Here is a 15,126-nt window from a genome sequence, read left to right as displayed (position 1 = left end):
AGATTTCAGTAATGGAAACCAAATTCCCTCAGTCGTTAACAAATCAAGGGCACATTCTGTGCATCTGCAGACCTTTCATTATCAGACTTTTCATAATAAAATATCTGATTTCAATTTTACCTCTGCATAGTTAAAATCTAAAGTTGCTGTAATGTTGACAAAAATAAAATTTGTAGCCTTGTGACCACAATGCACAAACACGGTTGATTTGTTTTCAGACAACTCCCTAACATCAATATGGTTCTGCAAACCGCCAGATTTACTGACAAGGTATGTCCAACATGGACATAATTCCCAGGGATACTGGCCTGTTTCAGAACAAGTTACTCAACTTCATAATTATCTGGGACTACCAAGGCTGTAGAGCTGCACTACAGAATACTAAACCATGTGGGAGCTTTGTACAATATTCAACTTCTTGCAGGCACAGATGGAAAGGTTTCAGCACTTATTTGACCCCACACTGAGCTGGGGCTTTGATTTATTCTGACTATACAGCCAGATGTCACCTTACAGTAAATAACCTGGAAATGCCGTTTCCCAGAATACAGGGGGAGACTGGAGACAGACACCCTTGGATGACACCACCCTAACTCTACAACAGCAGTGAGTAGTAGTCTGGGTTCAGCTACTACAGCACTTTAAGAGATTTATTTTGAAATCAGATAGCCACTACTTGAAAAAAAAACAACACGTTCCTAAAACATGACAGAGAGCATAAAATTAAAACTAATATCTTTAAAGCAGTAGCCTACATCAGTACATAAATAACTAAATATATCAAATCATTCACCTGGTAATAAACTTAGGTCATATTTCACCCAGATTGGTTATTGCTGCATTCAACACTGTTCTCTTATACCTACTTATTCACTGTGCCCAGGAAACTATGTGAGTCTTGAAATGTTTTAAACAAACAGCCTGGAGCTTCACTGCACGAGGGACATAACGCTGAACACTTTGATAAGGGGAGAATCTGTATTTTCATGAATATGGGAGAAATTACACTTTTGTCATTGAAGGTGTGTTAGTATGTGCACAGCTCCCTTGGGTCCTACTGAAACCGATCCAGTCAATACAACCACACACAAATATATAGACAAGTAGGCCAGAAGCTAGTTGCCAGGTTTTTAAAACACCCTTTAGGAAAAATAAAGCATCAAATCAGAACCAGATTCATCATCAGTCCACAGTAAGAAGGAAAAAAAAAAAAACAGGTCAACAATCAACAGAAGCTTAGCGAGGGCACTGCACTATTTTCCATCTAGCTTCACTTTGTCTCCCACATTGTTAATCTAATTTCTTTTTTTCCTTCACCTGTCCCTCCAAGTGTTGTCTTCTGTCTTCCTCACAGCACCCATCATATTTCCCCAATCATCTCCTGCTGTCCCTCACCTCTCTTCTCCTTGCCTCTCCTCCTCTTTCTCCTGCTGCAGCTTCCCAGGGAGCAAAGTCTGTTTTTGATTAGCATTCTCATGTAAACCTAAATTGTGATCTGAAAAAACACTGTGTGAGTGTGTTTGGTCATGTATAAAGTTTGTCTCTTAACTATATGTACAGACACACACACAAGCAAAGGCTTGTATGTATGAGACGTGTATATAAGCAGACATGTGCAAACAAATGCAAGACATAAAAATCTATAAGCAAATATGCAGAGACATTACTAAACTTTTTTTATGCACATTTAGCAGACCCTGATTCAGAGTATGCACACATGCACAAATATACACACACTACATACTGTATATTCATAAAAATATATACCCTAATTTCACACATGCACACACACAGGTGCCTGCACACATCAGTATCATCCATTAGAGTAAACAGCACAGTGGGAACATCAATGAGTTTTAACTACATGCAGCTCTGTGGCTACTTCACCCATGCATTCACCTTTATTTGTGAGGTTAAATTACTACCACATGCAGCCTCTGTGCTATTTCACTGTAAGCATATAAAAATTCTTTGCTACATAAAAAAAGAAAATCTACAAGCCACCAGTCTCCCATGATCATTTCATAGCTTCTAGCCCTGCAGCCAGCTAACTAGATGGCTACTTGTTGAAGTAGGCAGCTGAAAGGGAAAGGTGCTGCTGCCGTGAACTTTAAGATGGCTTTGTTGGTGAACTGACTCTAAAAACACACAAACACACATTTAAAGACCTGTACACAAGCAGGAGAAATTAAGTCATTTTAACATCTAATTGTTCAACATAGGCACATTAGCAATATACTGTTAACATAACCAAGCCAGTCAAGCTAAGTAAAGATCGTGTATGTGTGTTTAGGAGAGAGAGAGACCTGCAGGGCTGACTGTGGAGCAGCTAAACGTCAGTTTAAGGCAGCAGCAACAACAAAGTCACAGGACAGATTATACAGAGACAAAAACATTATGTGTAATGATGTTTTCTGTTATCCCGCTGGACCATGGTGATGCTTTCTCTGTCTCAGTCTCCTACAAAGCCAATTACAGACCATGTGTGTAGACTTTATCCAGGAGAAATAATATTTGGAAAAAGTCTCTTCAACTCTGAATCCTGAGCCAAATATCAAGTTTCATGCATTGAGGATGTTAAAGAAATCAGGTTACTATAAAACATCAACAGGAATTAGTATCAAATTATTTCTGTCATGTCACAAAGAAATCGTGAAACTATCAAATGAAACAAAACTCTTAAATTATTCTGATATTTGCTCTCACCCTCAGTTTCTTTTTTTTCTCTCTCTCTGTCTCTCAGTGAAGGCCCTGTGGTGCAGCTCCATCCTGGAAGCTACAGGCCCCTTGGTAAACCCTCAGGCCTACTGCTGTTTCAACCTACTGACATACTTTCCCTTGTTTTAGGAAGCAACTATACCAAACAACATTTAAGCTTGAATAGACTGGCATAGGCCCTGTGGTGCAGCTGCATGTCAGGTCCTACAAGCCTTATGGTGTAGCTGCATACCATGGTTGTTTGTGCTTCAGAGACATTTCTTAATGTTACGAAGGTCTGTCTGTGGTGTGTGGTTTAGTATAAAGTCTTCTACGCACTAACACACACTCACACACACACAATAACCCCCATATGCAGAAATGGAATTCTGCATGCAGCGCCTGTGGTGTTAAACTAGCAGGAAAGGTCTTGTGACACAGAGATGTATTTGTGCTTCTGTGTGTGTCTGTGTTTGACACTTAGTTTCTCACCAATGGCGTGAAAACCAAACAAAATGGCTGTAGGCTAGTGACAAATAAACAATCATACAATTACAACACAAACGTCGAAGCTCTTTGTTCTGTATGTGTGTGGGTATCTGTAACAGAAAGATATATATATATATGCATATGAAAGAAAGAGACAAAAAGGGAAAGAACAGAACATTTTTCAAACATCTCATGATGGAAAAGAGGAGACAAGTGAATTCGGGCAGCTTATATTCACCTCTTACCCTTTCCAGACCATTTTTGCCAATTGACAAAGAGGCCCCGTCTGTTACAGCCAATCAGAGGACACACAGCGTGCACCCACTTCCTGTAATACTAACCATAACATTCCTGCAGGTAAACTATGGCAGTCGCCTCTAAATGGACAATTAGCCAAGATTAAAGGCAAGCTCCTCATCTTTCTCCATTAACTTAATTAGGAGGAAAAGACATCTCAAATGACCCCCCCCCTTCATCCTTCCCTCCCTCTTTCATTCCTCTCTCCATCCACTTACTTTTCCCCTGACTTTGCAGCTAAGTTGTATTTACATTAACACTGGGGGGAGGTGGCGTGCATTCACACACATCTGGGAGTTTCACTAAAACACTTGGATGTTGTGCCTTGCTCAAGGGTAAAATAATGGTGCTGAAGATCATGATCAATGCAGGGAATTATACTGGCAACTTTCCAGGTCATCATTTGTTGACCATTAAACTCAGGTTATATATCCATCAATCCATTTCTTAATCCTCTTGCCTCTACTTTCACAGCCCCTCTGCCCTTCTTTTTCCCAGCCTTTAGCTACTCTAACTTTTTAGGTTTTGTCTGAAGCTGTTATCCAGACTGGCCTACTGAGAGTGCACATGTAGGGGTAAAGCATCATTCTCAAGGACACTTTGATTGGATAAAATGCTTCTCCAGCATCCCTCTGGATAGAAGCTCACTTTTCTTTCCATTAAGCTTCCAAAAAACCCTTTTAGGCTGAATGTTTGGCTGCTGGTATCCCTGCTGTGATGCATTTTATGGGGTGCAGTGAGGACACTGAGGGAGCAAAGCAGCAGTGTTAGACAGTAGGAAAGAGCTACATTAAAAACTAAAAAAGACAGGAAGATTTACTACAGCAGAGCAAGTTATCAAACTCAAAATTGATTTTTACATCAGTTTATCTTGTCACATACACATGTACTTACAGTATGTTAAAAAAAACATTTTAAATGAAGCTCAACAGCAATATGGATGTTCTTGTTGTTTTTGCAATACAATGATTTAATTCAAGTGAACATAAACTTTGCTTAACAGCAGCCACAAGTGACAATTATATGGGATTATGGTAAGTACTGAAACACTGTGTAACAGTAGCACAAGCAGAGGAGTCGTAAAGTCAGCCAACTGAGCCAGTAATGTCCAGTCTGCTAACAACAGCCACCCTAAGCTACGGACTGGTCATATCAGACCAGAGAAAGCTTTACTGTGGAAGAATATGTTTTCATGTTTATGAATTCAACTTTTCAATTCTTTTACTTCAGTTTCAAAATCATCCCCTACGTTATGTAATGTAGGAAATGTAATGTATGTAATATGGTGAAGGAACAGAGGAAACCTTTCTCAACTCCGAAGTTTCCCTCATTTTTCTTCTTCCTTGTGCCCTTTCCTCTCATGCAAACCAATCAACTGCAACCTGAGCAGCTTTAATGGGGGAAAATGATGCTGCTTTATGAGTATCACTGGCAGTAAACCAACACTATAAATGACATACACTCACACGCTTTAAAAGCCACACACGTAAACCATGTGCACACATGCACAAACTCCCCAAGAGAAAGTGAAGATAACAGGATGAGGCTCAGTGTGGGTCAGTGTTATTAGACAGACTAACAGCCATCATGACTGATGCTTTTCAAACCCAAAATTCATTGCCTTTCTAGCAAATGTCTTCTACTTAGAGCTCAGTTTACTGTGTGCAATAGTGTGTGTCTGTGTGCATGTTCTGTGAGACCACAGTCTCTGCAAACTGTGGGGTGAACGACCACAGACTGCACACACTGAATCCCACAGACTCCAGTCCTCCATCTATCTCACCATCCCTATCTTTTTCTTTCTTCCCCGTCCTCATGCTTCTATTCATCTACCCGCTTTCTTCATCCTCCACCAGTGTCCATCCATCCATCCATCTCCCTTTCTTCACGAGCTTCCCAACACCGACTCTTCAGATACTTATCAGTCACACCATCTTCCAAGAATCCAAGACTCTATTAAAATCTATTATCCTGCCTGATACTTCTTGCCTTTACCTCCCAACCTCCTCAAGAGAAAAACCTCCAACTCGTGTCTATTTTCCTTTAATGCTTGTCCAGCTCCTTCCCTCTCCTCTCATCTCCAAGCCTCAGACCACAAGGCTTTAATAGGAGGGTTAAGAGGTAATGCCTATCACACTGCCATCATTTAATATGTAACCAAGGTTGACAGAGAGAAAGGTTACGAACCCAAACCAGAAAGCCACCGGCAAACCTCCCTGTCCCCTCCTTCTTACACTCCTGCTGTTTTTCTCCCTTTCAGCCTCCCTCCCATTGCTCTCACTTTTGCTCTCCTGCCATGCTACTACCACTTCTTCCTCTTCTGTCTTTCTCTCTTATATATTCCTGTCTATGTTCTTTGATATTTACATTTCTGCAGCTTCCTTAATTCACAGGAAAACAGTGTGGATGGGATAAAGTGCACTGAAAAGGAAGGAGAGAAAAAAAATGAGAAAAGTGGAAAGAGAAAATAAAGAGCAGGAGGAAACTCCAGACACTGTAATTTAGATTGTGCTGATGGCAAAGTAGGAATATAAAGAACATGAGATTTATAATGTTAAGTTTGGAACATGTTCACCTTTTCCACTCTCTTCCTCAGTTGTCTGAGAGCTCTATAGGGATCCTTATTCATCTGGTGATTAATAAGAGCTATCGAGACCAATTAGAGGTTTTTTTAGAATTATAAGCCAGGCAGTGGAGGAAATAAGACTGTCACTCATGAATAACAAGGAAAAAGTTTGGGAAAAAAGAAATAAACACAGTGAAAGCATGTGTAAATATGTGTGTGACAGAGTATTTGTGTTTGGATGTGTATTTATCTGTCACTATGTGTGTCCCTCATGTTCACATGAGCAGTTTTGGCTGTTTGTGATCCTGGAAGCCACAGCTGACGTAAATGACAATTTGCTTTCAGACATAAGAGTCTAGTCTGCTGTCTTCAGCAATACATCACACAACACCACAAATATATGAAATGTGCGATCAGTCTGTCCAGAGTTTTAAATAGAGGTTTTACAGTGGGCTCCCCGCTGAGAAATTTCATCTTTCTGCGGCTTTTCTGCCAACGCAACAGATCATATTGACAAAGTGCCACAGAAAATATAAATCAATTTATTGTCATATGCATAAACCATTATTATGATTTATCTATGTACTGTTATTAATTTTTCATTCCACTACTTTATTTCCAAATAAATGGATACACATTGTGTGCTAACTTAACATTTGTCTAAACGTCCCCACTTTAAGGAATCCATGTTTAAAGTGTGTGCCACTACCTGCAGGTTTGAAAGTTTGTAGGTTGCACCTTTAAAGTTGACAGCATTTATGCTCAGCTTGGATTCACAGCAGTTGTGGTCTACCCAAGTCTCATGGCAAAACTATGTGTCAAAACATATTCACACAAACCTCTACAGCAACATAATTCACTGCCAGTTCAAGTGATCAGTACAATCACTGTCCTGATCTCTCAGTAAATCACTACATCTGCTACTTCCAGCTTTGAGTAGTGTATTTCATTATGCTGTGGTAAAAACACACTGTGACTACTGGGACCAAATTTAACATATATGCATTTTGACACATTATGATGCTGCGTTAACTCTGGCTTACCTTTGGAAACAGCTGTTGCAAATCCAGTCTGACTCACTCTCTGTCAAGGTTCAAGCTATAAACTTTTAAAACCTACTTTTCAAGGCTACAGACATTGAATTTTTGATACTCAAAAGCCTTCAAATTGAGTATTCTTTAAATTTTTGTTGGTTTAATTCACTCTTTAAATCACTTAAAACACCTAAAAATCCAGTTTACCCAAAAAAAACAACAGCGCACACAGAAAAATAAGCTTTTCATCAAAGAAAGACTTCAGTAGCTTCCAAGAATTCTGCCTAATGGAAAGATTATAAAAGAGAAAAAGCAGTGAGAAGTTTAAGATCTGAGCACTGCAATTCCCTATGCTAACACCTAACAACACACATACACCCATGCGCACTATGCACACATACAAATTCAGTTTATCAAAGTGGTGCACACATATGAATTTGATACATAATTTCAAGAATGCAGCTAATGATTTCAAACAAATACAAAAGCAAGCATGCAGCAGAGATAAGCACGCTCTACCTCTAGTTTCACTTGAAGGAAGCCCAATATAAACAGCTATAAAATTAGAAGGTCCTTCAACCTTCAACCTAAGCTGACAGAGACTCTCTGAGGATAAGACAAATAGGAAACCTTAGTGAACAGAAAGGGTGCAGACAGAGAGAGCACAGGGGAAGGAAAGGAGACAGGGTGGATTTACTGATGGGACTGTGAAACATGTTTGGGAATGTGAGATGAAAATGAGAGAAAAGCAGAGTAAGTGGGAGGTTTCTCTGCATCAGTATGACCTGCTCTTACACTCTGAACACACTGGGAAAACTCCATATTCCCAAATACAAATTCCTCACTGGTCCAAGCAAAACATTCACTTCAGGCACACTTTCACCTCTTAAAATCCTGCGCGTGCACACACACACATACATATCTGACATACACACACGCTGTTTCACCTCTCTACTAGAGCACAGGGCAGCACTGTGTCACCTGGCGCAGAACTCAAACCCTCACCCCAGATAAAAGTTCTGACATTGCACCATGGTCGTGTTTTCAAATGGATCATGTAACACATGAAAAGAGACAGAAAAAGGAGAAAGAGAAGGTGATGGAGGGAGACTGAGAGAGATGGGAGAACTGAGGAAAAAGGATCACTGGATGTGAACTTGGAAAAAGAATAAGGGTGTACTCACAGTCGTCCTAGCTTGGGATTGGACTGGAAGAGAAGCTCTGGGAGAAACTGGAGTTTGTTTCTGTTCAGGCGACTGCAGAGACAAAAGCAATAAGAAAAGAAAATACGGTTTTAGTAAATAATTTGATATTGTAAACTTCAGCCTGAACAGAAACAGGCAAAAACAGAAAGTAATAAATCACTCAGCTTCATGGATTTGTGTTGACTGAATGCTCACCAAGCAGCCAAGAGCATCACCTTTAAGGTCAGAGGATTCATGGTCAAAAGTCAAACTCATGGGGAAAACTGTCTGGTTTCCTGTGATCGTGACCTGTAGGTTATCCTGATATATATATATGTGTGTGTGTGTGTGTGTGTGTGTGTGTGTGTGTGTGTGTGTGTGTGTGTGTGTGCGCGCGTGTATGTTTTTGTGTTACAGGTTATCATGTTGTAAGCTCTCTAAAGCCAGTTCTCACCATCATCCCAGCATGTTCCATGACTGGGAGTGAGAGTTTCTGGCATCTCCCAGTCATTGCTGCAAACTTAAAAGATATGCTCTATACAAAACAGTTCAGTAAAATGAGAATTAACCTTGACGATTTTTTTGTCATTTTATGAAAATAATTAAACGCATTGTCAAATGCACAAATGATAAAAAAGCCACATGTAATGTGTATCCAAGCAGCATTTCTTTTAGAATTGGACAAAACGTGACAAAAAGTAAGTGCTGATTTTGGATTCTTGAATCCAGCCTTCATGTAGCCAATATAAACATTTTCCGTATCATGAGAGAAATGCATTGTAAGATTTATTAAGTAAAAAATGACAAAACGTGCTGTCAGTTTCAGTCTTGAGATCAACAGCACAATTTAGAGACCATGTGATTCTAAAATATATATTCTAAAAAGCACAATTAGGGAGAAAGGTGTTCAGATTCATTGCATACTTGCTAGTTGGGTGTCTGCATTTATACACCAATGAATATTTATTTATTTCTACAATATGCATGCACAATGTTTTTTAAAAGCAACGGTTGGTGTTGGTTTTCATTATTTGTCAGAAAAAAGTTTGAGACAACTTAATTCTTTGCTAAGGTTGAACACGACAATGTTTTACAAAGAAATGTGAAGCAGTAGAAGATAGAGAGTGAAAGAATAGTGTCAACCAACATAAATACATGTGCGTGTAAAGAGAAAGAAAGATGAAGTGCGTAAGGGCGAAAGATGCGTCTGCTTATGTGTGAGTGTATAGAAGTAGGGTAGTGTTGGTGGCAGCTAGAGATAGATGAGGACAGTGTGAGGAGAGGGAGTGAAAGTGTTATCAAGCTACTAAAGCATTTGGCTGAGAAACGCGACGTGGTAGGGAAAAAGAAAAGGAAGGTGGAGGGTTGTAGGGTCACAAAGCAGAATCTGTGCTAGAGAAGAGACAGACACCAACCTTTTAACCCCTGTGATAATGATAATAAGACCATGACTTTCACTCCTGTGTGCACCAATGGAAAAAGAGCTGCAGTCCAAAAAGAGATATTCGCCATTTCAAATAATTGAACCCTGCTCCTAGAAAATAACTGCTGGTATGAAAATAAAGAGCATGACCAGCTACTATTACAGTTATGAGTCATTTTAAGATGTTCGTTCACAAAACAGTCACGGTTTTTAATAGAAGAAGTCTTTGTGTGTGTTCAAATATTAATGACAAGTTTCTTTTTCATGGAAACTTTGAAATATTACCAGTCCACAAGTCTATGGGCAGGACATTTATGCAATTTGGAAAATTACAAGATTAATATATTAGAATGAATTACAATAAAAAAGGTTTAGTGATCTCACTGGGTTACCATCTCAATACCCAGAAGTTTTGTACATTTTTTACTAAATAACAACAAAAAAAAAAAACCAAAACTCCTAATTTGCTATGCAAAGTATGTTGGTTATAACTTACATGCAGCACAAAAAACTGCCAGTCCTGCCATTTCAGTCCATCTCTCAGGCCATTTTGCTTTTTAAAAATGACCTCATAAATGTGAAATGCCTAAACATGTGACTTTATAAATATCCTTGCCCAAGCCATGACTATATAAGCTCCATGTTTTTCACATTGTGACTTGATAAATCACACAGATTCAGCACCAGGACCTCTAACCCCTAACCCTTCACCCTGACAGGCAAAACATCAGAGACCTATCAACTAAGCATTTTAAAAAGCGTTTCACTATCAGGAAAGTAAAATATATCATCCAGGGCCATCATGATTTCACTAAAGCTGTGTTTTCTACTTTAACAGGAAAATCCACTTTTTTCTTGGAGTGACTGTAGGTAAAGTGCAGTGAGTCATACTTTCTGCTGTGGCATGTATTTCATTTTGACATGCAATTTTAAAATACGCTCAAATAAACAGTGTGGCACAAAACTAGTTTCACTGCCGTCTCTTGTGTGAATTGTGACACACAACCTCTCCACCGCCTCACTCTTAACCTCTGATCCTTCCTGACACACTGGATTACAGAGCCTTTTAACATTAAAGCAGCACATAACCTCACACTTTTACTGCTGGATGTGTGATCTCCATTTAAAGACAAGATACATATGTTGCTGCCACTCAGTGTCTCTTAAGTCCAACTCTAACCTCGATTGAAATGTTTTTTCTCTCTGTCGTCCTACTGTTTGTCTGCAGTTTGTTACCATCTGACTGTCAAGGAGAAATTTACATGCAAAACCCGCAAGTCAAGAGAGTATCCTCAGCAAAAGAAAGAGTCTCAGGGTGATTTGGAGAGAGAACTCTAGAAAACTCATCGTTTTTCGTAATTACACAGCTGCGTCTCATCTTTACGTTACCACAGTTGACATTATGACCCGATGGAATTAGATTGTGGAAAGACAGTGGCAAATGAAATACTTTTTGGTGCTTAGATAATTAATAAGATAACATTATCTGAAAACTAAACTGAACAGGCATGTCACTGAAGAAATATTCAGCTCATGCCCAAGTACAGCAACATGAATCCAACACTGCTAAGACAGCCAAGTCCTAAATGCTCTCATCAGATGAAGACCTCAAAGACCCAGAAAGTGTTACATCACCTGAAAGGCGCCAACAAAAACAGCTGTAAAAATCAGGAATTAACATCTGACAACACAAAGTATGTTACTCTGCCTTGTCTCATGCTACAGAATCATAAACACTTTTTATATCAGAAACACGGAAGAACATCTTCCTTCCTCCTGCAAAGCCGTCTGCCTGTCATTCCTCCAGCACAGTTATAAACATGCAGGTGTGTGTGTGGGAAGTGTTGTGGTGTGCACTGACACCACAGTTCTGTTGACTGGAGCTCTGGTGTGACCTCAGACACACAGACACACACACACACACACAAATAGACCAAGGCAATATCTTTGGCAGATTCCAAGATGGTGTGTGAAGTGGATGGGCAGGTACACACTGTGCGTATATGCTCAGCAGAATGGACAGGCAGCAACAAGAGGTCAAAGGTGTGTGTAGTTTTGACAAGATAAAAAAAAAAAAAAAAACATGAGTAGGATGTCAAATATCTACTTGTTTATGAAGGTGTGTATGCATGCAGGTTTGTGTCTAGTCCATTTTGTTACATGTCACATGTTTCTGATACACACACACACAACACAGCTCAATAAAAGAGGGTACTTACAGTCTCTCCAGCAATCTAAGGTCTTGGAAGGCTCCTCGTTCAATAACACTGATCTGGTTGTCCTCCAGATGCCTAAAGTGTCAGATACAAAGAGACAGAAAGAAAACATCAGCCATTATAGAAACAAATCCAGGATTCAAACCAAATACCAGTAGAAATACTATATGATGCGAAAGAGACTGACAGTCAAGGCAAGGGAGTTACAGCAACAAATTTAGTTTATGTAGTTAGTGTTAAAAGTTTCATTAAAATAACTGGATTTAATAATTAAGGGACACCAATGTATTTAGGAATATCTATCCACAGCCAATATCTCCTGTAGGTTCAAACAAGGGGAAGAAACACATACTAAATCAAATTTTCTGGCCAGTGCAAACAGCCAAATCAGCTGCTTGCCAGAGGGAAAAGAGAGATTTCAAACATTGAGAGAGACACTTGTATTTTTTAAAGATTGGTTGTCTAAACAAGCAATCAGCATGCTGAACAAATGAATCTGGCATGAGCCAAAGGTTTAAAAGGTTTAGAACATACAGCATTTCACAGATGTCACAATCTAGCAAGCCAAAACAAACAATTAACAACCCATCCCTCTTCTATGCTTCAGTAGATAGAGTATCTTCTCCTTTCTTCTGTCTTTCCATTGGCACTCCCAACGTAACAAATATTCCTTTTTCCCTTTCTACTCTGTGAGGGTTTTAATGTTTTGGGGGCCATCTAAGGTTTTCCAGATGGGACAGAGAAAGGGAGAGAAAACATATCCACAGATATGTGTGTTTATATTTGCTGTCTGAAGACGTTAAGAGTGACATCTCTTGAGAGGGAAGAGAGGTAGAGAAGGTCGACAGAAGAGAGTGGCTAATATCAGAGAAGAAGGACAACAGGATGGTTTAAATAGATGAAAAGGACAGAAAGAAGGGAGAATAGCAAGGACAGAGACATGGAGAAACAGACTGAGAACGACAGGATCGACAGAGATAAGAGGTAAAAAAGAAAGACAAAAGAAATGTATCAGGAGAGAAACTGCCTGGGCTGCTGTGTTGTTTTGGCATGACCCTGCTTTAAATGTTCTTTCAAAGATAATGTTTAGACATGTAGCTGTATTGCAGCCATGGTCTGTCATACTGACTCTTTACAGAAATACACATTCAAACACAGAAAATCTGTCGGACACAAACATGCACATGGATAAAAGATTACAGACCTACAAACAAACATGCAATCACAAACATACATGTATTGAAAATAACTTGTGTATGCACATAGACAGATATGCATGCACTCTTATTCTCTTATTTAATAAGGGATTTGCACATTTATTTAAAAAAAATATGGTGAAAAAATATCATATAACACAATTCTAGAGGAAATAAATTTAAAACAGCTGCACCATTAACAATTCCTTAGAAAAACAATAACTGTCAAAAGCCTAACCACTTAGCTAACAGAGACCAGCACACACTGACAGGTCTAAATTCAACAGTACAGAAAATGCATAGGTTCACACCCAGAAAAAGTCTTTCATAAATCAAACAAGTGGAAACATAGGTATATGATATATATGTATATGATATATATGTTAGGTATATGATCTGCACTGGCACATATGTAAATGTATGTACTACCCAGTGGCTGACTCCAGCCTATCAGTGAGAATTTCAGTCCAACCTTCTATTAATCCAGGATGTTTGTTATAGTTGAGCTGCACTTTCTCCATCCCAATAGAACAGATCTCATAAACTCTGGTGAAAGCTACCTTAAGATATAACTTTGAGTAACTATTAGAGTCCATTTGTCCAAATGAGGTATCAACCACAGGGTGATTTATTGAATGATGTTTAGAAAAGCAAGGGATCTTAAGCCAAACACATGGGTGTGGGGAGTGGATGCTGGCACATTCTTCAGATGAGGTATTGTTTTTATATTGGTTTGTATCAAACATTAGTCATCGACAGAGAGATGAAGAAAAGAGAGAACGTATTGATTTCATGTGTGGGGGGCCTGGTGTGTCTAATAACTCTTTCATTCAACCATATTAGAAAGTCTTAGCAACCATTATGAAAAGTACAGTGATGTCATGCTACCTTATGGCAAACTCTGAGCGCTTGGCCTCCCAAGGAAATAAGGAAATACTTCAGGGGATATTAACTTCACTTATTGTTTACACATATTGGGTGAAATCACATTAACTGTCTCCAGCAAAATATTCAATATTGAGCATAGGTTTTCACCTACATCTAAATTTGTTTGGAATTATTCAATTTTGCCACAATCTGGAAGAAATCTTGCAAAGCAAAGCTGCCAAAGATATTACTCTAAGTGTTGCGCATGTAGAATGCATGCAGAGACGGGCTGTGCCTGCGATTACAGCAAGACAGCCTGACCGCTAAGATTAAAGAATAAATCGCCTGCTGGACTGGATTACAGTAAGTGTTTTTATAATGAATAAATGTTTATTCAAATTACAGCAGACAGTCTGATTAAGGTGCTTAAATGAGGTCAAATATAATGACTAAAGATTTTAAATATCAATAAATTCAAAGTAAAATATATGGTTTTCTATTTAAATGAGTACAAGCAGGTCAATGAGAAGTTGACAACAATCCTGAAGTGACATTATTATGTTGTTTCCTGAACACAAACTGCATATTGTAGGTTGGGTTAAGGGGGGGTAACAAAGTTCAAATTATATTTAAAAGTCATTATGTATCACAAGCCTAATCATAAAGAGTTATTAGCTTGTACAGACTGGGGTCCTGGTCTGCAGCTATTAGTCTTTTCTGGAAGAAGGCTGGAAATGTGAAACCACATGCAAGTTTTCCCATGAGATGCTTGTAAAGCGTAAGTGACCAGGAAACCCTGTACTAGGCACTTTTGTGTATGTGTGAGATACCTATTTGACTACACATAAATTCACTGTGACTGTGTACGCTTTTGTACATCACTTTATATATAAATATATGCAACAATGTTGTGTGTGTGTGTGTGTGAGTGTGCGCATGAGAAAAAGTATCTGAGTATGTTCTTTCTCAGACTATCTCCTCTTTTTCCCAAGCCATCTCCTCCCCATTTCTTTAAGAGAGTTAGAGTGGAGAAATGTCACAGCAGTTCACTAACCACATGAAATAAGCTGCTGTCCCACTGCACGCAGTCACACACACACTCTCTCACACACACACACACACACACACACACACACACACACTGTAGACTTATGGGC

General features: G+C 39.1%; 1 protein-coding gene across 1 annotated transcript in view; it reads right to left on the bottom strand.

The window, feature by feature from the left end:
* Window positions 1-15,126, bottom strand: part of slit3 (slit homolog 3 (Drosophila)) — a 212,868-nt gene that overhangs the window by 182,314 nt on the left and 15,428 nt on the right. The window contains exons 3-4 of the mRNA XM_026330723.1: window positions 11,910-11,981; window positions 8,268-8,339 (exon numbers count right to left, since the gene is read on the bottom strand). Coding sequence (XP_026186508.1) covers window positions 8,268-8,339; window positions 11,910-11,981 — 144 coding nt within the window. The remainder of the gene's footprint in view (window positions 1-8,267; window positions 8,340-11,909; window positions 11,982-15,126) is intronic.

The sequence above is a fragment of the Mastacembelus armatus genome, chromosome 10 (genome assembly GCF_900324485.2).
Source record: "Mastacembelus armatus chromosome 10, fMasArm1.2, whole genome shotgun sequence".
NCBI lineage: Eukaryota > Metazoa > Chordata > Actinopteri > Synbranchiformes > Mastacembelidae > Mastacembelus > Mastacembelus armatus.
This window is presented reverse-complemented; position numbering and strand designations above follow the sequence as displayed.